We start from the raw sequence: 26,093 nt of genomic DNA on the forward strand, positions 1-26,093 counted from the left end.
CCCACTGAAAATGGCATCCTCCATTTATCTGGGGAGCAACTGCTGAAAGCCTGTCTCTTTCTAGGCTATTAGCTTCCTGGGGTTAAATACAGCACCTCTTTTGTTGACCCCTGAACCTCTATCCCTGGCCCCAGCGTGGAGTACAGTAAGCACGCAATACACGCTGCCCGAATAAAAAGTAAATGAACACATTATGTAGCCACTGGAGTAGGCTCAACAAACGTGTGCCACAAATGACCCTTTTGTTGGAAAAGGTGTCGTAATTACTGCCATAAGGACACTACCAAAATAAACACTCTTCTTGTCCTGCCCCCACTCCAGGCCTCCGTGGTATTAGATGTAAATAACACCTTGCATTTGTGCGTAACAAAATACAACTCTAATCCTGTTAGATGCCACACCTTAACCTTGCAAGGGAGGTAGGCCAATGCTGCTATCCTCATGACGGTGTCCAGGGGGGCTAAGTGATTTCTCCAGCTTCACACAGAGGTTAATGGAAGTATGGAGAGCAAAGCAGGGCTGTCACTTCTGCTCTGATCAAGCCAGACCTGCAGCCCTTCTCACATTCAAGAGGAGAGTGGAGAAGTCTGCAAAGGATCCCTTGCTGGGTTGTGAGTTCCCTGAGTGAACGACCATTTTTGTTTTATTAATCCCTGTCTCTCCATCACCAAGCCCAGAGCATGGCCCATTAGAGGTACTTGAAAATAAATTGCTCAATCAAAAAATGTTTTACCTAGAAAAAGAACATGGGAAAAAGGGGGTAAAAGAGAGAGGAGACAGTTTCTTAAACATCTAAAAAGTTGTTATATGGAAGAAAGAGACTTGCTCTGGGACCAAATGAATACCTCTCTTCCACTGAAAGTAGTCCAATCCCACTTGGGCTTGCTAAGGAAAGAATGAGTTCCCGGTCAGCCAAGGTAATCAAACGGAGCCGGAACCACCATCTCTGGCCATAATAGCAGCTGGGTTTCCATGTTACACAGAACCCTGGGGCTCTATTTACATATTGAGAGTATGCATGATGGACCTGAGGCTCAGGCAGATTAGCAGCCAGCCATGTCCAAGATCAATGGTCTGCAGGGTTCCACGTAATTCTGAAAACATGACTACCTGATCTCAGAATAGAAGGGAATCAGGATCCACCCCGTCTCCAGATTCACAGTCCCCAGCTCCAGGGGACATGAAGCCTGGGGTTCTGAACCAGTGGTTCTCACAGCTTGGCTTCAAGCCTCAGCTACCCCATTTCATCAAAAATTAGAAAAACGAAACTCCTCCCTAGTGTGGGTTCCCGATGCCCACGGTCCCCTTGGTGCATCTCCCCCTCCTTCTACCACCGGAGCACAATCTCACTCACACACAACCCCCGAAAGTCCTCCCTGAGAACCATCTTGCAGGGGCCCCCACACCCCCAGCACAAAGGCACCCTTGCGTGTGGAGAATAAGGTGCAGCTGGACCCAAAGACAAAGGGGAAGCGAGGCAGCCATCTCAGGACCGAGTGCCAGCTCCTGGCTGCCTCAAAAGGTCACTGGACGCAGCTGTCACCTGCGGGCCTCCCTCCTCAGTGGGTGTAACTAGAGGAGGACTCTCGAGTGGCTTCCACACAAGGAAAAGGGTTATGCGTGAAGGAGATGGAGAGGGGGGAAGCTAAGCAGGAAGGTTGTCACTTCCAGCCTCCTGGACTTTACTGAATGACGACCATTGTCACACCAACATCAGAACAACAGGCCCAGTAGGCTTGGATCTGCCTGCCCATTCCCGGGGCCAGGCCTCATTGTCTCTGGGGAGGGGGAACCAGAAAGGTGGCCCCTAAAGGCTGGGATTAGCCCTTCTGCTGCCGGAGATCAGAGATCCATGAGTAAACCACCACCCCACCCCACCCCCAGCTGACCCAGCCTCTTGGAGGAGAGGCAATTTTGATTTCCCCAAAGTCCCCTCCTGGCAGACACTGAAATGGTCAACCTTCCAATTGACTGTTAGCTCCACAGAGATGCCAAAATATTCAGACCCAAACCGTGCCTTGCAGGCCTTCCAGGCAACCTCCCCAAGTGGGGGGTGGAGGAGTCAAGAGAGGAGAACAGGAGACAAGGACATAATGCACGCAAAGCACCCCAAGTTAAACAGCGGGGCAGCCAGAGCCTGCCCTGGGCCTCTGAGGAGAGCACAGTCTTCTGGCTGGGGAGACAGCGGGACCTTAAGCCCATGTCCCATCCCCACAGGCCAGAGAATGAGGGAAGAGGAGGGGACCACAGGCCATGTTCCCTCCCTGAGGGGATGCCTGGCAGGGCACCAGGGTGGTCAGTGAAAGGCCAACCCACTTAGATCAGCTGTGAGGTCTTGACTGTGGAATGTCAAGTTGGGGTATCCTCTTAAGAGTCAGGTGGGGATCAGGATAGGGACAGAGCTGGCTTCAGATCGAGTTTTAAAGGGGAGAGGGTGCTATTATCCTCCACCAAGGTCTCCTCTCCCCTATCGCCCATACCAACCTCTCTCCACCCTGGGGAGCATGGAGGTTAATATATCCCCTCCTCAGGGAAAAGGGCTACATTGTAGCAGGAACCTTCTGGAGACCAGAAAATCACCCAGGAGACTCTAACATGAAAATTCCTGGCTGGTCAGTGGGAGAGATACTGAGAAGCCCTGAGACAGAACAGTCTGTATGATGCCTTTGTCCTAAGATACACGCCCTCCACAAACACCAATTTGCTAGACCTGCTTCTGTCAAGGTGTGGGTCAGTCTCTAGGAAAGAGCCCTGGCTTTGGAGTCAGATGGACCCCAAGTTGGAGTCTTCTCTTCCCAGTCCCAGCTCAAGGACCTCTGGCCAGTTACTTGGCCTCTCGGCACTTCTGCTTCCTCCTCTGTGAACTGGGATGGCACAGCCCACCACAACCCTTGCCAGGAGATCGGAGGAGCACCTGTCATGCATGCCGTGGGCCCCACACGTGGCTCTCCTTCTGCCCCACTGGATAGGCTGCTCGTGCCAAAGAAGAGAGCTATCATTTGGAATGAGAACACACCAGACTGTATTCATCATTCCAACCAGCTGGGGAGCTGGGGACAGGAGAGGGCCACTTTGGGGGAAGGATGGTAACGGTTCCAGCCAACCAGAAGTCTCTCATCACCTTTAACTCTCCCAGAGGGAGCCTTCCCAGGTTGAGTTATCTTCTGTGAGCAGGAGAAGCAGCTCTGGCCCTTTTTAACCTAGCACGGATCACAGAGCAGAGAAAATACAACAGTCCCACACCACTAAACACTCTTCAACTAGATTTTCCCAGCCTTGCCAAAGAGGTGAGTGGCGGCCTCAGTTAAAGGAACGACATGGATATTTCCTGGAGGAAGTGGAAGACCCAGCTGTCCAGGGGAAGTGGTAGACATCCCAGGGGAGCCAGCCGGGTATGGGCCCAGGGACAGGCCCGGCCAGGGCAGCCCAGCAAGGGGGCAGCCACAGACTGGGGGTTACTGGCGATGGCTAGCCATGCAGTGGGCCCACACGCTGAGCACAGGGACAGTCCATCGCTCTCCATCGTCCACCTGCTTGACTGCTGGGTTGGTGGGCTGCCGAGACATATGCGGGAGAATTACAAGTCTCGTAATTCGCCCAGATGGTGGAAGCTCCCGAATGGTTCCTTCTCAGGGGACAGCTGTTCCACCACTGGGCCATATGGCTCCCCTTGCTCTGCACCCTGCTCCGGGAAATGAACCACTTTGCACAGGCAGCTTCCAGATCTTAGAAGAGCCTCTTGTTCTGAGCAGGTAATTAAGACCTCCAGCTGAGGCGTCCATGTTGCTCCACGTGCGGATTGTACACATGTCAGAGCAGCGTTTTAAAGCTCCGTCAAGGTAAATACGGGTGGGTGAGACCTGCCAGCTTTGTCTTCTGCTCAAGGGGAGCCCTTGCCATCACAGACTCAGTGAGAGAGAGCGCGCACGCGAGGCCGCCCGGAACTCGGTTCGCCATTCTCTGCGCACAGTGAGCCCTCCCCAGACCCAGCCATGCCCCAGAGTTCTGGGCTGCCAGTGACCTTCAGAGGTCACACTGTCCACCCTCTGATGGAGGCTCGTTTCAGCAGACAGGAGGAGACAGACACATCAACAAAGACCTGTAAGACTAGCTGGTGATTTAGAAATGCACCGAGCCCCTAGGAAAATAAAGGGCACTGCCGGACACAGATGCTCGGACCCCCTCTCTGGGCCACCTGCACAGAGCACCCCAGCTCCCTGGGAATGCAGACATGGACTTCCCGTCTTCGTGACAATCTGCGCAGTGCCCTGGAGCCAGTAGGCCAAGACTGGGGCTCGGCATGTACAAAGCTGACGCATACCAGGAGCCAGGTAATGCTTATTTGCTCTTCTTTCTGACAATTTCAGCCATTTTCATGAGGAAGTCCGGGGAAGGGCCCACATGCCCCACCTCCCAACCCTATGCTTACACATGCAGGGCTTCTTCCCAGATCTGAAACCTGGGATGCCTTAGGCCCTCAGCCTAGCGGGGAAGGTCTCTCTGCATTATCCTGCCATACTAGATAATAAGAGCTCTTATTAAGCACTTACTGTGTGCCACGGCTGGTTCTAAGCATTCCACATGAACTTACTAAACCTAATCCTCATAAGCCTAACTGGAATGTACTGTTACCACCCTATTACAGAGATAAGAAAACTGAGGCAAAGAGAGGGTACATGGCAGGATCCCTTAGACAAGGCTTCATCACAGCGGAAAACAGGAACGAGCATAGGAACTAAGCAGGACGGATAGCCAGCTCAGCTAAATACTACCTGCCCTCAACCTCCAGACATACCAGAAGCTTCCAGAGGTGGCCTTGGAGCAGCCAAGCCTGCAGACCACTGGCTGTATGGTTAGGCTGAATGGTTAGCAGCATGGGACCCACACCAGATGCCTGGGTTTGGCTTCTGGCCATATTGCCTCATTGCTGGGCATCCTTGGGAAAGTTAGGCAACCATTCTGTGCCTCTGTTTCCTCCTCCACAAACTGAGAATGTGACTAGTCGCTACTTCATCAGGGTGTTGTGGGGACTGAGTTAATAATACAGAAGTGAGGCCTGGCATAGAGTCCGTGCCATGTAAGCGTTAGCTAGGAAGATGATCAAGCAGCAAGAAGAGAAGAGGTAGGGGAGGAGAAGATGGTTATTCCCACTGCCTGACTCGTTAGGGGTCTGTCCCTAATGGGGCTAGCAATGACAAAGCCCCATCCCATGGTCTTGCAGGACAGGCTTAATGCTCCCACTATGGACACAAGAGGAAGTCTGCACAGGGAATGAGGAGGGAATGAAGTATCTTGGGCAGCTCAGCGAGTGGAAGAGCCTGAGCCAAGGGCTCTGCTACCGAGCCCAAGTACTAATGACAGGTCACCCCTGCCCTGGCCAGGACTGGGGCCCCACGCCCTTAAATGTGAGGTTCCTCAATGCCAGTCACTGGAAACCGGCTCACCACTTACTGGCCGTCGGCCCTTGTGCAAAACATTTACATTCTCGGGCTTTCCGTGTCAAGAGAGGAACAGCTCCTAGGAAGTCATCTTGAGGATAAAATGAGGTGAATTATGTGACAGCCTGACACCAAAAAAAGTAAGCCCTCCCCCCCACCAACTCTCGGTTCATCCCTCGGTGAAGGCGAATGCCCACCAAAGGAGGTCGTTATGGAGGACATGTTCCAAACGGGCCCGGTGAGCCCAAACAAGGCTCTCCACCTAATCTGGGGTCACTGGGAGCCTCTCCTTCCCCTCTCCCACTCCCCCTGGTAGTTAGATCTTTGGGAGAAACTATGAAGGTCTGCATCCACCCTGAAAGGTCCTGCCCTCAGGAAGCTTCGGGAACGTCTCAGCCACATGGAACTTGTCACAATCAGCCCAGCAATACCTATGTCCACCCCCCTTGCAACTTTCCAGAGATCTCCCTGACTCTGATCTCATGTTGCCTGTTTGGTTCTCTTTCCAATTGCTTGTTTGCATTTCAAGCTATTACCTCGGTCCTAGGTCCATGTTGATGATGGGAAAACCCTCTGCCCCACTGTCTCCATCACTGGAACTTGCACTGCACAGAAGCTCAGAGCCTATAGATCTTCTGACCAATTCCCCCACAAGGAAGCACAGTAAGAGGATGGCCGAGTGGGTGAGGAGAACTCCGTCTCTGGAAGCCAGGTAGGGGCTTGCATCCGCAGCAGCCTCAAGCCCCAAGGGGGCAGCTCCATGCTCGAAGCAAAAGTCCAGTGCCCAAGCCAGCTCCGGGGAGGGTTCTCCGAACGACAAATGCTGCCTTGTGCCCCAGGACTGGGGAGGCCCTCCAACCCAAACCGACCCATCAGGCACCAGATGGCATTTGACTCAGGGGCTGAAGACCTCATCTCGATTCACACCAGCAACCAGCAGAGAGTGCAGCCCCAAGCCTGAATCTTGCCTCTGGGGTTTCATGCAGAGAGGCAATTAAAAAAGGAGAATCGGAAAAAGACTAAAGCAGCCACAAAGCCACAGAGTCTGTCCCAGGGCTTGTGCCTGCCCTACAGGATCGGGATCGAGTCGGGAGCTCAGAAAAGGGAAAAGCAAGACCAGGAGGAGAAGAGCCGCAGATGGCAGAGGTAAAGGAAGCCCTCTCGCCCTCTTCCCGCCCCAGGACCAACTCAGCTGGTAGTGCTTTATATAAGTCCATTGTACAAAAACAAGATTAAAAGGGACAGGCAGAACAAAGCATCACTCTCCCTAACAAAGGCCCCTCCACTTAGTAAATTAGGAGCTCTTTCCACCTGACACACTTTTAAAGGGAAATCTTCAATTACCACGGGCTGGCGGGGCACGGCAACAAAAGGTCTGTCCGGAGACTTTATTCCCAAAGCCCAGAGCAGGCATTGAAATGGTTTTATGTAATAGAGATACTAATCTAGTCCATATAATTTTGAGAATCCTTTATGGTGGGCTGAAGGGCGTCTGAGCCCTGGGGCTGTTTCAGAGAGATTTTCTGCAGCTTATGCATTTACCTTGCCAAAAGCTTAGCTGAGCAAACAAACAGTCCTCTAAATCACACTCGCGGCTGATTTACTATCAAGCCTCTGCAGTTTGTTTGGTGATGGAACCTTGTGGATAAACAGAGGCCAAGGCCTTGGTCCTTCCACCTGACCAGGCCAATGGGATGAGGGCTGCTTTTAAATTGGGGTCCCCCTGGCTCCCAGATTTGAGACTTTCCCTCTCCTTGCCTTCGCTCAGCCAAGGGTCAAAGGGGCCGGAAGGGCAGTTCCTTGCCCCACAGTGGGTGGCAGAAGGCCTCCCTGACTTTTGCCCTTGGCTCCAGGTCTGCTCCATCCCAGAAGGAGATTGATGGCATCATTTGCTCCCCCCTCTTCCCCATCCAGAGCAAAGACACATTCTGGCTCCCTTGGTGACAATTCAGTACCACTGGCTGCTTGGAAAGGAGAAAGCAAAATGGGAAAACAGGATGGGGAAGGTGACTCTCAGAAGGACTGGGGGAGATGGGAACACACACTCCCTAAACACAGGAGCTTGCAGCTCTGCGCCCAGCATGCAGACTACAGGGCCCTTTTTGTTGGCAGATTTGCCACATACACATACAGCAAGTCTGTATGCTGAGAACACGCGTGTGTACACCTGACACGTGAGGGGGGGAGCTCATCACACATGACAAAACCCAGTACTCACAAATACACCAGTGTGTATGTAAGAGTCAAAGCCAACGCTGTCATACCTCCTACCATGTATTCACTTATTTAATGCTCACGGCAACCCTGTGAAGAAAGGTACCATTGCTACACCATGTTACAATTGAGTAAACTGAGGCACAGAGATGCTAAGTAATTCATTCCCCTTCTAGGATCTGTGTTCTTGACCTTTACATTGTCTGGCACGACATGCCACACAGACACTCCTTTTTTTTTTCTTTTTTTTTTTTTAAGATTCTTAAGTCATCTCTATACCTAATGTGGGGCTCAAACTTAAGACCCCAAGATCAAGAGTCAAGATCAAGAGTCCCAGCCAGGCACCCCGGGACACCACTTTCATGGGTTGGGAGTAGCCTCCACACGTGCGCACACATCCAGATGCTCAAGCATCCGTGTATCACAGGTGGTCCAGACTTATCATGTCTTCAGGTTCAGGCCAGGACTCAGACTGGGGAGAAGGGCAGTAAATATTAAAACAGCTAAATACTTCTGCTCTAGTTGGTGCTGCCACCCCTGCCCCTTCCCCAGCCTCCCACCTACCCATAATCAGGCACCTATACTGTTAACCCCCAGCACCCCAACAGGCCTCTTTAGCCCTAACTCCATTCTAACCTATTGGTAGGAGTGCCAAACATGTCATTAAATATTTTCATTCTTATCCCCAGGTATGGACAAGGCAGGGGCAGTGGGATAGGTGCCTACAACAAGGCAAGGGGCTCGGGCTCTTGTGCCTTCCGTGAGTCTTGGTCAATGCCCAGCGAGCATGGTATGAGCTGGTCCCCATGCCCACCTGGCCCCACCCCATCCACTTGATGGGCAGCTGATCAAGGCTCTTCAAAGACAAGAGTACTGAGTGGACACTGGGAGCCAAGGGAGACTCTGATGTGTCATTTTCACCTTTACTGAAGCCACTCAGCTTCCCTTAATCAAAGAGCAAACAGTAGGGGAGACTTGGGCTCTGGCCTGTCTGTCATCCACAAAATCCTATTAAAGGCCACTTTTTGAAACCTCTGTGCTATAAAGACCAGGAGGGAAGGAGGAGCTTCACAAACCAGGAAGCACTGCCTGGGAATTTTGCTTCCTCATGTCTTGGAAGCTTACCTCCAACCCACAGAGTTAGCCTCCTAGGATCTGAGACAGTGGGCTAAGTCCCTGCAGAGCCTCAGAGCAGGGTCACCAGGCTCTTTGCACACATGGGTGACACTGGGTGCAGACATCAGAACTTGGGGTCTCTGTGGACCCAAGGGGGAGGAGGGAAATGGGGACAAGGTCCCTATCTGAGGCAGGCCACCCTCTACTCTGGGATCTCAGGTTCCCACCAGAGATTACTCCTTCAGGTATCCTTTCAGGGTCCTCAGGAAAAGCCAACCCACATGGCGTTCTTCTAGTGAACAAAGCACTACGGAAAGCATGTGTTCCTGCAGGGCCCTGTGCTGGGTGCTAGGGACACAGGGGTCCCACAGCCATGGCTCTCAGGCTGTCCAGGGAGAGAGAGAATAAGTAAGGGCAGGTCAGGGGTGAACAGGGCTGAGATCAGGACTGGAGGGGAGAGGGAGGTGTGGGGTGAGGCCCCCCAGAAACCATGCAGCTCTGCACTGAGTCTCCAAGAGCTTCTACAGAAAGCAGGACCAAGGGGTTCTAGGAGCAGGGGCAGCTGGTACGAAGTCCCAGAGGGAGACAGCATGCAGAATTCAGGAGCCTGGCTGGGGCAGAAAGGATCAGAGACCACAATGAGACCTCAGGGAAGCAAGATACAGAATGAGGAATCGCAGCATGCAGGAGTAAGCTGCAGTGGGGGACACAGGAAGGAAGGATCAGAACTCTGGGAGGGGGCAGGGGAATGGACTGGTGGTACCTGATTGCTATTTTCTGAGCCCCTACTCTGCATGGTACACTGTGAGCCATCATAGCCCACATAACATGTGGTGTGTTTACGAAAGGGAGCTCCTGCCCATGGGAGCTTAGAGTTCATGTGTTCATTCATTCGTTTGTCATTTATTGAACACCTACTATATGCCAGGTACTGCTGTAAGAGTAGAGATTTCAACTAGGAACAAATCAAAGTCCTTTGTCCCTACTGAGCACATTATCTAACTGGGGAGACAAAAAATATACACGGTCTACATCTCTGTGTCAGACAGCAACAGCACTAATTAACAAAACAGGATGGAGAGTACAGAAAGGTGGTTGGCGGGACTGCTATTTCAGAGAGGGTGGTCAGGAAAGACTCTGATAATATGACTTTTGAGAAGAGGATGCAGTGAAAGAAGGGAGAGAGCCATGGGGCTATCTGGGGGGAAAGCACTCCCACAGAGGGGACAGTGCTCAGGGTTTCCTGGGCACTGCGGTGAGGCACACGCAGGACAGCAAGGAGGCCAGCATGGGGGAGGCAGGGAGGGAGGGAAGAAGGAGATGGATGGAAGTCAGCTGGGGCAGGCCACCATGAGAACATCAGAGAAGCTGCCGACCCCAACAAGGACCAGAAATCAGAGCTGGCATCCCATAGATACTGAGGGAATTCAGAAGACAGAAAGTGGGGCCCTGGACACCCAGGAAAAGGACTTTACATAAACGTCCAGCGGCTCTGCCACTAATGGAGGCTTCCGCTCAGAGGCTGCCTGGTCCGGATAGCTGAGTTTCCATTACAGCTGCCGCGGGTAATTAAGCAGCAGTGCCTCGATCCTTCCACCGCTGTGTCAGCACACAGGACCCTGCTGGCCCTCGCTGCAGGTGGGGGACCTCTGGGGCTAGGCCAGCAAAATGCAGCCAGCCAGACCCCAGATCTCCCGTGTCCTCTTGACCAGGGAGCCTGAGCACGGCTGTCCACAGCTCACCCCATCCACAGCTCACCCTGTCCCCAGGGACCTCCGGATGGGTCTTTCACCCCTTTGGCCATCCCTTCGTGCTGCTGCCCCCAGAGCCATGGCTCCCTGATCCCCCTCAGCATGTCACTGGCTGCTTTCCCCCTTCAATGAGATTGTGCAGTGCTGAGGGTCCAGATCCGTCCACACCCAGCCCTTCCAAGCACCACTCCCATGCTTCCCATGCTCTGGCCACAGAGGCCTGCTGATGCTGCCCTGATCCCAGCTGCTCTCTCCCACCTGCACTCATGCTGGCCCCTTGGCCACAAAGTGCCCTCCTTGCACACAGGACACAAACAGCAGTAACTACCAATTACTGAGCCCTCACTGCATGCCAGCTTCCATCCCGAATGCTTTCTTCGTGGTAACTCATTTCGTCCACTCAAGCCCAAAGGGGCAGGTCCTTAATACAGCCCTGTCTTATCTTACAGATGACAAAACTGAGGCAGAAAGAAGCAAAATACCATGCTCAGGGACAGTCACCCAGGGGACAGAACGAGCTTTAAAACTCAGGGTCTGTCTTAATCAATGCCCATCTCCTGCCCTCCTGTTAAGTTCCTACTCATCACTGACACTCTGCTCAAAACCAACCTCCTTCAAGGATTCTTTTTTGGGGGCGTACCAGATGCCTGGGTGGCTCAGATGGTTAAGCGTCTGCCTTCGGATCAGGTCACGATCATGGGGTCCCGGGATCAAGCCCCACGTCAGGCTCCCTGCTTGATGGGGAGACTGCTTCTCCCTCTCCCTCTGCCCCTCCCCCCACAATTCGTACTCATGCTTTCTCTCTCTCAAATAAGTAAAATCTTAAAGTCTTTTTTGATCCCTCTCCCTCACCCCCTCCCCACCCCACCCCCACCCCATAATTCCCTAGACAGAGTTATAATGGTTGCTTCTCCCAGAGAGGTCTCTCAGTGCTGGGGGTCTGAATCTATTTTATTCACGCACTTTCTTTTTCACCCACTCAGTAATTATTCAGCACTGAGCGCCAGGCACTATGTCTGGACCTGGCAACAACCCACATAGGAGACACGGTCCCTCAGCTTCACAAGCTCACTTTGGAGTGGGATAGATGGACAGGCGAGGCAAAATCACAACCAGTGGGACAGATTGACAGAGGGGGCCACATGGCTCTCAGACAAGTGGTACTCTAGAGCAAAATCGGAGGAACCTAAACTAGGTACTAACAGGACAGGTGTCCAGAGAAGCTGCTGGGCCTTGGTGCTGTTACCATAAATTTACTTGCTCAAGAACCTTCATGAGGGCCAAAAAGCACTAACAGGTGGACAAGAGCCCATGTTTGGTGTGCTCACTGTAAATGACGTCATCTGCTGCAGGGTTAAGCATCAGTACCTTATGAGTTTGGTCACTGTGAATCATCACGTGGAGCTCAGCCACTCTGGGCGTCCTAAACCAATGTTCTAAGCCAGTGAGACTGGGGATGAGATCAAGGTGGCTGCACCGACTTTGGCCACTTGGTGAGGACATGTTGGGGCAGCTGAACAGCCATGCCCCCCCGTTCCCCAGCCACCTCCACCCGCCTGGTGACACCCTCGGTTTCCTTGACTACTTATTTAAAATGCTTGCTTATTTAAGGTGCTTATCATGCTATGTTGGAATTTTTTAAATGTATCTATTTCCCACTAGACCACACACTTCTTATACATCTCTCTATCCCCAGGACTAAGCGTGCCTTCAAGGCCTGGACAGCTAATAAATGTGGATGGATGGATGGATGGATGGACGGACAGATGGAAGGATGAATGTTGGTCCAGGCAGCAAGGCTCAGCACCAGGTGCTGGTGACTCGGGGGAACAGCGTCAGCACTGTTCCTGGCGCTGGCAGCTGGCAGCAATCCCAGGGGAGCCTCTTAGGGGGTCAGCAGGGAGTTATTTTACAGGAGGAAAGGCCGGACTTTCAGGCAAGACCTACAGCTCTATGTGTACACACACACACACACACACACATACACACACACACACAGCAATACCCAACTCCCTACTTTGATCCTGGTGTGCTACCTTAGCAAACATTTGAAATCAAACCAGTTTGGCTTCTGTCCCTTCCTCTCCATACAAACCTCTTGACCCACCCTCTTATCTGACCCCCCACTTCCCTCTCCTGGCCACAGGTCCCTCCCGCCGGAGAGAAGACCCGCTGAGAGAAGACCCGCTGGCAGGAGACCCTCCGCAGGAGGGGAAGGGTAGGACTGGAGGTCACACAGATCTCAGTTCCTGCGCTGTACTCCATCGGAAAAGGGACTTAGGTTCCCCTGGCATCTGTTTCCCCTGCTGTGCCAGGCCCTTATGACCTTCCACCAGTCCATGAGGAGCAAGTAACAGACCGTATGGGAAAGTGGTGGGTCAGCCTCCAGACGGGACACTGTTTTATTAGTGTTGTTGGAAGTCAGCGGTCAGTCCAGGGAAGCACTGAACTAAATGTCACTGGGTCTGATCATGAAGCCCCTCCATTCCACTGCTCACTACAAAACAGGGGCATGGAATTCCAGTGACGTGGAGAAAGGCCAAAGTAGCCCCTTCTGCTACAAAAATGCTCCCGAAGTACAATAAAAAAATAAAATAAAAATAGAGGGGGCGCCTGGGTGGTTCAGTGGGTTAAAGCTTCTGCCTTCAGCTCAGGTCATGATCCCAGGGTCCTGGGATTGAGCCCCACATCAGGCTCTCTACTCAGCGGGGAGCCTGCTTCCCCTCCACCCCGACTGCCTCTGCCTACGTATGATCTCTGTCAAATAAATAAATAAAAATCTTTAAAAAATAAAAATAGAGATATCTAACCGTGCTCAAATGAGAGAAAGGTAAGTGCCCAAGTGTAAGAGAAAGTGGGCGGGGTAGGGGGCAGGGAGGGGCATGGTTAGCAGGTACAAAAGGGCAGATGCTGAAGCTAAGGTAGCCCAGGGAACAGGGGACCTAGCTAGCTGCTGACCCCAGCTCGGCTGGGAGCCTGGGGTTTAACCCCCACGCAGGGGCAGATGTGGCCTTGGGACCTGCCAGCTCTGTGCAGGGGAAACTTGAAAATGCACCCACCAGCCGAGTGAAAAATACGGGATTCTGTATGAGTAAGAAGTCTTCCACAAGAAACAAAAAACCAGGACGGGGGAATGGGGAGTCAACGTTTCATGGGTCCAGGGTCTCCTGCAGGCGTGATGAAAACCTTTCAGGACTAGACAGAGGTGACAGGAGCACAACACTGTCAATGCACTAACCCCCACGAAGTGTATACTTTGAAACCTTTACTACCGTGTTATGTGAATTTCACATCAATTTTTTTTAAAGGAAAAGGCAAAAAAAAAAAAAAAACCCCAAAAACAAAAACACGGAAAACTCTAAGCCTTCGCCACAGTTCCAGTCTCAATGTGGAATCCCAAATCAAGTTAGAGATGCAAAAATGGGTCATGAGCCACTGAAAACCATTAGTGTGCCTAATAAGAAAATGCAGAACTGATGTGCGGGGCTCATGCACCCCCTCCAGGGTGTGGGGGAGGAGGAAAAAAAGCTCAAGAGCTCACAGCGATAAAGAAAAAGGGAAAAAGAAATTATAACCGATATGGGGGGAGAAAATCCACCACAGGGGAGAATCAGCAGTGTCCACCCCCAGAACTGATACTCTAGAAACTTGAGTCAAACTCATGGACTCCACACAGAATCATCTTTACGTATAGAACGAATAGCTCAAGCTAAAACCATCTGAGACTATAAAAGAAATGTGTTTGAAATAACTAAACCAATCACTGAAAGAGTCGAATTCATAATGAAAGAACAGACACTACGGAGAAAAAATAAAACAGCGAACCTATAGATCTGAAGAAGGACCAACAGACATCCTAGGAATGAAACACGCCGTTGTTGAAATTAAGACCTCAACCGGCAGGTTAATTAGCAGAGCCGAAAGGATTTGAAAAAATGGATCTGAGGGAAATCTCCAAGGTATAGCATGGAGAGGTACAGAGATGAAACATAAGAGCTTAGGAGAGAGAAGGAGTGATACGAGTCTCCAATATTTTGGACTTCAATAGAAGGACAGGAGATATTAGAAGAGACATGGCTGAGAATTTTCCAGAACTGATAAAGCACATGAATCCTTTGCTTGAACGAGAAATATACTTCTGAGGAGCAAACAGTGTGAACGACGATGACTCCACACCCAGACCCATGCTAGGAAGACGGCAGCACACACGGGATGACAAATTCCAGAACACAACTGAAAAACATCCTCACGCCCTGAGGGAAAATCACTGAAAACCTACAATTCCACAGGCAGCTGAAGCACCATTCAAGAGGGGGGGGTCTAACGAAAGCCTTTTCACCTCCAAGTCTAGCTGGATTGCAGAGTTAAATTTAGGATTATGAGATAAAATCTAAACAACAACAACAAAAATAAAATACGGCATTTCAGACGAGCGAAGCTAAAAGGGGGGATTGCTCGTGGACGCCGCCCCCCACCAGGAAATGCTGAACACAACCCTTCAGGAGACACAAGAGGTGATGAGCAAGAAGTCCTTAAGCAAGAGCTAAATTTACATTTAAATACCATCCACTGTATAAAACAACTGCTATAATAAGACAAGAGTACCTTAAGCCCCCCAAAACCAGTGTGAGGACTTTGCTGGAGTTCAATCGGAGGCACCGCTCAGGCTCCCCCTTAGCCATCCCTGGCCAATCATATGGACTCCACTGGGCCTGCGCAGTCCCCCTCCCCAGAAACGGAGCAACCCCTCCCCCACCCCCAGGCTACAGTGAGGCAGGAGGGCCCGCAGCCACGTACCTGGAGCTGCTGGCTAATCTCTCCAGGTCTCGATTTGGATGAAAACCACACGCAGGGCTCTAGCTTTCCAAGCAGCCACTAAAAGGGCTAGACAACCCCTCCAGGAAGTCCGGGGGCATTACCTCCCCCACCAAAAGGAAAAAGGAGATGGGGGATTGCACAGATTGATTCCCCCCTCCTTGCTGGCTACCACGAAGCAGGCGCGCTCCTCTCCCTGGTCAGGAGAGGCCCTGAATACCAACAGGGCGCACCTGTTAGGCGTCATGCGGTGTAACCGTCTCCAGCAGCAGGTAGGTAGACCGGTGGTTTTCAAAGCGCGGTTCCCAACGCAGCAGCATGAGCCTAGTCTGGGAACTAGTTAGAAATGCACATTTTCCAGGACACCTGGGCGGCTCAGTCGGTTAAGCATCTGCCTTCGGTTCAGGTCCTGATCCTGGAGTCCCAGGATCGGGATCGATGTCAGGCTCTCTGCTCAGTGGGGAGCCTGCTTCTCTCTCTCCCTCTGCTGCTTCCCCCTGCTTGTGCTCCCTCTCTCTCTCAAATAAATAAATGAAATCTTTTTTTAAAAAAACGCACATTCTCCAGTCCCCTCCCCAAGTCTTCTGAGTCTGAGACCGACGCTGGGGCTCCGCAGTCTGTTAGAAGTTAGAACACGTCTTCCAGGTGATTTTTATATGAGGTAATCAGGTGCTGATAATACACTTGAGTGAATTGTGAATTGTGATTACCGAGGCATCTGTGTGGCATTAAGCAAAGCCCTCTTCTCTCTGCTCGGCAGCCAACAACACTGCAGAGTCCCTGCTCCAACAGCCTGGGTCCTGGCAGAGGACAGCACGTCAAATGAACAAGGAATAAAATCATCTATCATTTTATCTATCATTTTAAGCCACAGGGATTTGGGTGTTGATCGTTACAGTGTCATAACCAAGCCCGTCCAGTCGGATACCACCTAATAATCAAAGAGCAGTTTCTCGAAATAGCTCTAACCCCACTCCCTAAGTGATAAAACCAGCTCCACCTGTGAGGCAAAAATGCCCACTGCCTTCTCTCTCAAGAAAGCAGAAAGAAAGAGAACTGTGCTTGTGCCTGGTGACCCTCAGGAAATATTGGGTGCCTGGGTAATGAAGAGGAGCTAGGATTCAGCTGTATCTGTAGCTAACGGAGCAGGTGGGCAGTTCTGGCCCAGAAGGTTCTAGAAGGGCTGCCAAGGGCTCTGGGATAAGGATGGCAGTTCTGGGGTAGGGGAAGTGGTACAAAGAGTTTGCATCTGTATCAAGGTCTATGCAGGACACGCTCACTCATTGTTTTATCTTTCTCCTTCCATGCATGGGGATTATCTGTCCTATGCCACAGTGGGTCCAGAGAGGCAAAGGGACTTTCCCAAGATTGCACAGTGAGTTGATGGCAGAGTCAGCCAAGGTTTTTACTCCGAGACAGTGTCCCTCTAGTTTCTGCCAAGAAATGGTCTCCAGGAAGGTGGTTTTGGAGGGAGGATGAGGTCCCCTCTCCCCACCCCACCCCGCTCAGATATCCCCGTGCACAGTCCTGAGGACTCTTGGCATCAGATGGGTTCTCACCAGGTTCTTCACCCAAGGGGTGGAGAAGAAGTGGAGGGGGAGGGGCCGCAGGGCATCGACTCCTGGATGCTTCTGGGTTTGCAGGCTTCTCATTTGGCACCCAGCACCTGGGGCACCATCCCTCACACAAGCTCCCTGACACTAGGGTCTCCATTTGCTCCTGGACAACTGATAAAGCCTGGCTGCTTCCCTTCCTTTCCTCCCATTACAATAAGCAGGAACAAAAGAACGCCAGCAATGACCAACCCTCACCTATTCATGGGCTCAACTGTGTCCTCCTATGTTCAAGTCCTAACCCCCTATTCTTCAGAACGTGATCTTATTTGGAGATGGGTCTTATAGAGGTAATCACGTTCAAATGAGGTTGTTAGGGTGTGCTTTAGTCCAGTCTGACGGGTGTCCCTCCATAAAGGGGAAACCTGGAGATAGACACACATACAGGGAGAAGGCCGTGTAAAGAATGGAGTTCCGGCACCACGAGCCACGGAGCTACCAGAAGCAAGGGGAGGGGCCTGGAGCAGAAGGAACCAACCACGCGGACACCCTGATTTGGACTTCTAGCCTCCAGTGGGGTGAGCCAGCACCCTCCTGTGGACTGAGCCAGCCAGGCTGCACTGCTTAAAACGGTGGCCCCGGGGAAATGAGTAAGTGCCTCACCCGGCCAGCCTCCCAGCCCAGATCTGCCTCCTGCAGCCAGGCCAGCCACCTCCTCTTCTTTGCTGATGGGGTTCCCTGTCCCCTCCATGTCCAAAGACACCATTCCATCCAGCTGAAGCCCCCCAAAGCCCCCTGAGGGGAGAGCAGGTCACAGTGCTCTCTCCAGCCTGGCATGTCCTATCTGTATTCTTTCACACACTCTCCTCTGGCTGTCATCCATGGTTCTTCTGCGAGTGGCCTGGCCATCCCAACAAGACTGGAAGTTCCAGGAAGGCAGGAGCTATGTCTAACACTTCTCCTCTTTCCCAAGGCATAGCGCTATGTGTGGGCCACCGTGGTCGTCTAATAAATACAGGGTTGAACACCCTGCGAGGGTTCCCCCTTCAGTCTTCTGTCTAGAGCTGATTCCTCATTTTTTTAAAGATTCTGTTTATTTACTTATTTATTCATTTGAGAGAGGACACAAGCAGAAGGAGGGGCAGAAGGAAAGGGAGAAGAAGACACCCCACTGAGCAGGGAGCCCGATGTGGGGCTCGATCCCTGGACCCTAGGATCATGACCTGAGCTGAAAGCAGATGCTTAACTGACTAAGCCACCCAGATTCCCAGATTTAGGACTCCATGAACCCACTGAAACTATGTGCACAGAGCTGTGTGTGCACGTGTACGTTTATACGTGTCATGTGCATTTTCACAGGGAGAGGGTCCATGGAGGTGCGAGAAATTAAAACAAAAGCCAAGAGTGAAGAGATGGTAAGACCCAAAGTCATGGAGTAGGGAGCTGGCCTTTACTAAGTCCCGACCCTGTGCCTGGTGATACAGCTGTTACTACCCCCATTTTAGATGAATGGAAACTGAGATACCAAGAGATGGCCTCTTGCCTAGGCTCAAGGAGAGAGAGAAGCAGCCCACCCAAGTGGGTCAGAGCAGACTCCAGAGCCAGACAGCCTAGGTTCAAATCCCAGTTCTACCACTTTCTAGGTGTATGATCCTGGTCAAGTCACTTAATCACTCTGTGACTCAGTTTCTCCATCTGTAAAATGAGAGAGAGCAGGGTACCCAACTTCAAAGGGCTGTTGTGAGGAACTGATGCAGTCATGTACATAAAGTGATCAGGATGGTGTCTGGTGCGGGGCTGTGCTCTGAAGACCAGGACAATGAGCGTAAAGAGGAAGACGTTCGTAGGGACAGAGCTGAGACTCAAACCCAGAGCTGGGGGACACTTGCCCCTCTGGGTCATCACTACTGGCACCCCATGTGCCACAGTGACCCATCTCACTGCTGACACTCCTGTCCCCCTTCAGGAAAAGCCTTCATTCCTAAAATTGGATTTTTCAGCTGGCTTCCTGGAGGTGGGCTGGCCTGAGGCCACCAGCCCTGCAGGCAGTGCCCAGCCATTACATAAGGAGTAAGTGGGAGGTTATAAGCCGCCCTTCCTAGTCAGCAAGACGGGGTCTGTGCAATCAGGACACTTAGTGCTTCTGTCCTGCTCTTCATTTTCCAAGAGCTTTACCAACAACTGCTAATGGAAATTAGAAAAGGAATGTGCTGCTCCATTTCTGGAGCCCTGTGCTGACAAATGAATTCCCTTTGGCATTTCCCTGAGTCCATCCTTGTGCCCTGAGCCCTGAAGGGCCGCTCTCATCCATTCTGCTCAGTCTCTAGGAGTCCTGTGTCACATCCCACACCTGGCTCTCGCTTTCCTCTGGGCAGACAGAGCAGCAGCAGGAAAACCTCGATCTTCATCTCATTTCTCCACTCAGGTCCCCACAGGAGCCCCATCCCAGGTGGGGCATTGGTAAATGCCTTGTCCCAGCCTAGTCCTCTGCCCTGTTCCTGAGACACAGCCTTTTGTGGATGACTTTGAGTGAGTATCTTTGTATGTTTCCTGCAAAGCCATCACTACAGAACCCATCTGTGGGATCATTTTTCATTCACTCCTGTAATGCAATTAGAATCGAGCTTCTCCAGCAAGAGGGGATATGTAACATCAAGAGGGGAAAATTGTCATTTCATTCCCAACACTAACACACCCACCCTGCCCATACCAGCTCTCTGGTGCTGGCTCATTCTACCCACCCAAAGGGCCAGGAGAATGCTAACAAGGAAACTCACTCTCCAAATCTGCCTCCAAATGAAGAGGCAGAAGCTTTGGGGGTGGATTCCCCTCTGTCATTAATGGGGGGGCTCCCAGTTTCTCTGACAGTCTCCACAGTTGAGGCAAAACTCCACTGCCCCCTGGAGAGCCCCATACTGGCCCCATTGCACCTGTCAGAGGTGGTGGGAAAGGGTCCACTGGACTCTAACAGACTCTAACCCTAAATCGTCCCCACTGAGAGGTTAAGTGACTTGCCCAAAGGCACATCCCTGGGAAGCTGGGACCAGACCCCAGATCTGCAGGCTCCTGGGTATCTCCCAGTACACAGAGCTGCCCTCCCACCCAGAGGGTCTACAGCTGCCAGAAACTCAGCCCTCGAACCCACCTTGTCCTCAGGTCTCCTGATCCTTTTTGGAAATGCTCCCACTTTCTAGAACCGGCCCCTTGTGATCTCTCTTACTCTTGCCACCCAGTGATCCAGCCTGCCTTCCTTCCTCCCTTCCACCCTCTGTCCCTCCCTCCACCCATCCATCTCTCCACCCACTGATCCATCCATGTCTACTTCCATGCAGCAAAGCCTTCTGGAGCCCTTCAGATCTGCACCAGGCTCTCAGCCCTTCTTCCCCACGCTTCAAAAGTGTCCACTTCTCTCCGGAACCCAGCAAAGCCTAGAACTGACCGGCGTCCATCCAATCCTCTTAGGAGATCGACCGGAGGGCCAAATCTGCGTTCACATGTTTGTACCAGACCCATTGATCCCCTCAGAGCTGGTAGCAGACAGGGACTTCTGGAGCCCCCAGGTCAGCCGAGGCCAGCTCCCCAGGACCTGGCTGACAGCCCTACCTCCCTTCCTCTGGGTTCCCTCCCCTCCCCCTCCATCCCCAGGGAGATGGCTCCTACGTACGTATGCAGAAGTCTCCGTTCTCATAGTAGCCGGGACAGCACTGGGACCTCCGTCGGTACATGGTCCGGAGGCCGCGCCGATACGCCGTCTTATAGCTGATCCTGAGGCACAAGGGAGAAAGCCACTTGAAAGTATTGAAAATCAATCCCTCGCGTTAGAATGATATTTGTGTTAAGCTATATTGAGGATGCCATTCAATAATTACTTTAAAATGCATGGCGGCTTCGAATATGAAGGAACACAATAAAGAAAAATCGATGGCTGCATCTGGGCCACTGTGATGCAGAACATATGACTCACATGCCATTTGCTACACCTGCTGACTTCCCCCTAGTCTCTTCAGCAGGATGTGGAGAAGGGTTTTGAAAGATCACTTCTGGGGTGATAGTGCAAGGTAACCAAGGGCTTCTCCTGAAGGCCTCCAGACCCTAGGGAGCTCCTGGGACAGGGACCCAGACTGGACTGGGGCCCTGAGAGCGTCTCTGCCAGGGCCACTGCCCAAATGAGGAGGCAGCTCGCAGGCTCCAGAGAACAGATCCCCCGACCTGGAGAACGGAAGAAGAGTCAGCAAAGGGCCCTCTGAGTCCGACTCAGTCCCAGAGAGTGGATTAACCTCCCTCACGCCAAAAATAACGTGTCCCGGGCAAGAGTTTTGCATGCCAACATCAGGAAGGCTCAGACCCGGGCCCTGGTTCTGCAGCAGGGAGAAGCTAAGGCCCAAGCAGCTCTGGCTTGGGAGTCAGAGCCCTGGGGTGTGGCCCTTCTGCTGACAGCGGCCTTGATACTTCCTCCTGTGCCAGAGAGATTTATAGGCGAAACCTCATTGCACTCTCTGAGGCACGTGGTATGACTATGTCACCTTTCTTTTATTTCCTTGTTAGAGTTTTTATTCTTATTTTATGCACGCCTCCTTTGGTTTTATGGGTGAGAAAACTGATATTGAGAGAAGTTAACGACTCACTCAAGGTCACACAATGAATCCGTTTCAGAGTCAAGATTCAAACCCAGGTCACTCTCATTTCAAAGCCACTAGGCTTAAACTAGGGCCCTGTGCCAGTCCTGCCAGTCCCCACAGGGTGGCTGGCTGGTTATACAGGATGGTCATGGTGAGGGAGAAAGACCAGGTAAATGGCTGGTGGGAGGACCGAGTCCTTAGGAGGAAGTAAAAATGGGGTATTGGTAGGCAAAGCCCCTTCCTCACACCTAGGGTCAAAATGGAAGAGACTGATGTGGCCATTAAGGGACAGAGAGAGGGAGTAACTTCCCAAGGTCATGACGTGTGATGAGGATTCAAACTAAGTCATTGGGCCTTGAAGCCAGAGTTCCTTCACCTCCCCAACCACATCCCAGGGGAGCCTGCCCTTTGGGCCCCCCTCCAGGGTGCAGAGCAGCGGAGGCCAGACCTGGGAGACGCGTACAGCCGGCTTTCCAATGGAGGGTCAGGCCAACTTGGGAAGGGAGCCCCATAGCACTGGTTGGGCTAGCCCTCCCAGTCCTTAAAGCACACACTTTATGACAAATGACAGGGCAGGGCCCTGGGGAAATCTGTGATATTTGGGAATGTCGTAAACTAAGGTCATTCTACTTTGTCAAAAGCCCGTAATGAAAAGTAAGCCGGCCTCAAAGTGAAGCTACCTCCCCGGCACAGGAAAGCAGCTCCCGGCAATTGAGGGGGTTAGGGTTGCGTGGGCCTCTCAGATAAAGAAAGAGGGTTGGCTTAGAGTTCACCCAACCCGGTCGTCCCACCACACAGGTGTATCCCCCAGCCCTTCCAATGGAGAGCTGGTCTCGGCACCATGCCAGCCTCCCAGAAGAGAGATGTCTCCTGCTGCTTCTAGTTTTCTCACCCTTGCTCGCTCCCATTGCTGGGGTGGGGAGCAGCAGAGGGAAGGGGCCAGGCTGTCAGGAAAGGGGTGCTGCATTTAAACAAAGCATTCCATGCTAAAGCAGACTGATGGTGTGTCTATCAGCACGCACACCCCAGGTTAGCAGGAAAGCTGCAAGGCAACTCAATAATTTAGCAAAATAATTCATGTTCCAGGAATGCAGCCTATTTTAATAAGCACTCACTCACCGTCCCCCCAGCGCTGATGGATGGCAGCCCCGGCCTCCAAGTACCCAGCAAAGCCACACCTCAGAGCAAACTTGACTCTGGCACAGGGCCTGACGAGCTCACGAAGGGAGCAGGACCTCGATTTCTGCCTCCACCTTTGACTAGGGCCACAGGCAGCCCACGTGACACAGCTGAGGAAGCTGGAAGGGGGCATTTGGTCCCACCTCTTCATTTCACAGTCAAGGGCTAGGGGAAGGGGATGCAGCCATGGCCAAGTAGCTCCTATTGGACCAAAGTTCCTACAAACAAACTGTATAGTCTGGGGGACAGAGGGGTAGGAACTACCATAAGGCACCAGAGAGAGAACAAAGGTGGGTACTAGAGGGAAGGAGACACTGGAAAGGAGGAAATGACACGGGCCAAAGTTACCCCCAGGGCAGGCCCAAGTCAACCATATTCCAGGTGACTACAATTCAGATAGAAAACACACAGCCTTACTGACTTGAAGAACCACAAGACAACCCCAGGGTCGATCCAGGAACTTGAGAGTGAAAAGTAAAAACCCCAGGAAAGAGAGAGCCACAAAGAGGAAGCGCCATATTTGTTGTAAAATCTCTGCCCAAACTCCTGGCCCCTGAAAGGTGTGTGTGGAGGGCAGGTCCCATGCAGTCCTGCTAAGACAAAACCTGTGAAACTTTTATTGTCTGGAAATCGAAAGCAGCCAGATTAACTGGCTGGCGAAACAAACAACAACAAATCCATACTCCTGGGGGGAACATAACAGATTTCATTCTCTAAAATCTCTGCCATGAACAGTGCCCAGAATACAATCCAAAATTACCAGACACAAGGAGCAACTGGAAAATACTGCCTACCTAAAGGAAAAGACAATGAAGGAAGACCACTGTGAAGTGGGCCAAATGTTGGAATCAGCAAATAAGGATGTTAAAGTAGCTATTATGTATATGCTCACAGCAACGTTACAAACAAAACCCCAAAGAAAACCAGGCCTTTGGTGCTTCGGCATAAAGCAAGTTTCCCCATTCACCTTGCTACCCACTGTGATTCGGGCATAAACCACAAAGAGAGACAAGGCCCACAAGGAGGAAGCCAAAGAAATCTGGAACCAACATGAGTGTTTGGCAACTAGGCAAGAGGCCTAACAGGTGGCTGACCTCCCCATCATACGCTCACTGACCCTTCATTTGCTGCTTCCCACCCCCCCCAAATAATAGTGCCACCTTGCCCGGATCTAATAGCTCGCTTTTCCCCATCTTCCCCTGCACTTTTCAAAGCATCCCTGACCTTACTGGACCCTGTAAGCAGGGCGGAATCACTGTATGTTTGATGAGCACACTGGGAATCCCCAAATGAAGCAACTTGCCCAGGATAGTCCAATAACACGTGTTCTCTCTTCCTTCCTCTCCTCTCTGCCCCAGCGACGTGAGAGAATGGCAAGATCTGCAGGAGGGCTGCAGACAAGGGAGCAGGAGACCCACGGGCTATCATTCAGATTGAGCACTTCCTATGGGCAGGCTGGACAAGGGGCCAAGAGGGTGCCCAACTCTCTCCTGTGCTCAGTTCCCCTAGCCAGCTGCCCTGGCATGGACTGCCCCTGCTCTGAGGGATCTGTCTGAGGTTGCAGTTCCCCCAGCTGACCCCGACGCAGATTCCAGGACAAGCTGTTTACTGGGGAGACAATCTAAGGAAGCACTGGGAGGAGAGGGGAAAGAGACAGGGAAGAAAAGGCAGCCAATTCACAGCGTGCTGGGGTGTGTGAAGAATGTTCCTCAGAGTTCTCCCCTCTCCCTCAGGGTGAGGGAGCTGGGGGATTTACCCACCAACTCCCCATGTCTCGTTGGCTGAGGGACACCCCCAAGGGCAGTCATTCTCTAGGGCTTCTGGCCCGCCCTGCCCATGAGCCTCTCTCGCTAGAAGGAAGCCCTCAGCAGAGCATCTCAGATCTCCATTACTAACTGGCATGAAGGTGAGCCCTGAGGGCCCAGCACAGTCTCCCTGCCCCATCGCCCAAGAGAGGTACTCACCGGTGCCTGGTGCACTTGAACCAATTGAGGATGTCTGTGCATCTCGTGTAGTAGATCTGGTCGAAGGGATGTGCGTATGATTCCTGGACGGTCACGGCATAGCTGAGAACCAGAGGGGGAAGCTGTGGTCAGCACTTGAGAGGCTGAGCTGGTATTTAAGATGGTGGCTCCTTCCCCAGGGAAGCCAGGCCCACAGCCAGGGAACCGGGGGCTCTAACCTGCCCCCACACCCCCATCCTCCAAGACATATCCCTTACTGCCCTTTAGCCCAACTCATTTTCTGAAATTCTAGTTCACTTGTTCATTTATCAGAGAAAGAATAAAGGAGGGTTTATTCTATGTGGCTCTGGAAGGCAGAGCCGACAAGTTTTAAATACGTTGTTCAGATTTTTATGGGTTTCAAAGCATGTACATGGAAGCTAATCCTTGTAGCAATTTTATGAAGTAAGTGGTCCCATTTTACAGATGAAGAAACTAAGGTACCAATTAATAGCTAATAGTGATTGAGTGCCCTGTGTTAAGTGTTTAAATGCATTTGAATCCTCACAATCCCATAAGGCCGGTGGCATTGCTGTCTTTATTTTACAGACAAGGACAGTGAAGAAGAGAAAAAATAAGTGACTTCCCCAAGGTCACCCAGTTACCTCTGGTCTCTTCTGTCTCCAGGATAGCTGCGGGAGCATCAAGAACATGCCCCAGACCTCCTAATTGAAGTGCTATCTTGTTATGCTGCCCATTAGCTGTAAACCCGAACCATGGGTAGAAGTCTCGAGAAGGAAGAGCTCAGCCTTAACCCCTAAGCCTTTCTACTTGCCCGCCCCCAGCAGGAGTTGTATGAAAAGGTGGTCAAGCCAGGCTGCTGAAGGGAAGATTCCCACTTGCTGTGCAGGCTGGGAGGGGGCCCCAGCTGAGACATCAGGAACCCATTTTTATGTAGGTTGGTATTTCTCACTGCTTCCCCCCAGACGGCTCGCTGACCTGGGCCAGATGGCCAGATCCAGGCTATAAAAACCCGTCTGCTTTGCCTGAGGAGACTGCTGGTTTGCTTGCAAGGGGGGCTGGGCAGGCCAGCTCCCCAAGTGGGTCCCCAACAGGTTCCCTGATGCCTGAAAGGTCAAATATCTGGAATCCAGAAAGAGGGCCCAGGGGCAGTCAGCAGGGTACAAGACTCAGGGAGCTGGAAAATTCTGGCTCCCGGAAGCACCGAGGATATAAGGAGGGGGGCCCTGCTGAGCCCCTACCAGTCAGCACAACGGAGATGTATGAGTCAGAGGCACACGTCTGCGCAGACACGGGCCAAACCTGGCTTCACCTCTAGGCTTGGGGACACTGAGGCAGCTCAACAGCCACCCTGGGCTTCCCATGGGCCCCTTCCAACTCTCAGATTCCACGATCGTATGCTTCCACGCGGCTACTGAACACCTCACTTAGGGCAGGAGAATGA

General features: G+C 52.1%; 1 protein-coding gene across 23 annotated transcripts in view; it reads right to left on the reverse strand.

Annotated features, from left to right (window-relative positions):
• MEGF11 (multiple EGF like domains 11) overlaps window positions 1–26,093 on the reverse strand; it is a 336,966-nt gene that overhangs the window by 192,064 nt on the left and 118,809 nt on the right. For all 23 annotated transcript variants that reach the window (XR_013967194.1, XR_013967195.1, XR_013967196.1 and 20 more), the window contains exons 3-4: window positions 24,650–24,751; window positions 20,552–20,652 (exon numbers count right to left, since the gene is read on the reverse strand). Coding sequence is in view for 20 of the 23 variants with exons in the window: in XM_080809553.1 (XP_080665679.1) it covers window positions 20,552–20,652; window positions 24,650–24,751 (203 nt within the window). In the remaining 3 variants the exon portion in view is untranslated. The remainder of the gene's footprint in view (window positions 1–20,551; window positions 20,653–24,649; window positions 24,752–26,093) is intronic.

This window comes from Martes martes (genome assembly GCF_963455335.1).
Source record: "Martes martes genome assembly, chromosome: 7".
Taxonomy (NCBI): Eukaryota; Metazoa; Chordata; class Mammalia; order Carnivora; family Mustelidae; genus Martes; species Martes martes.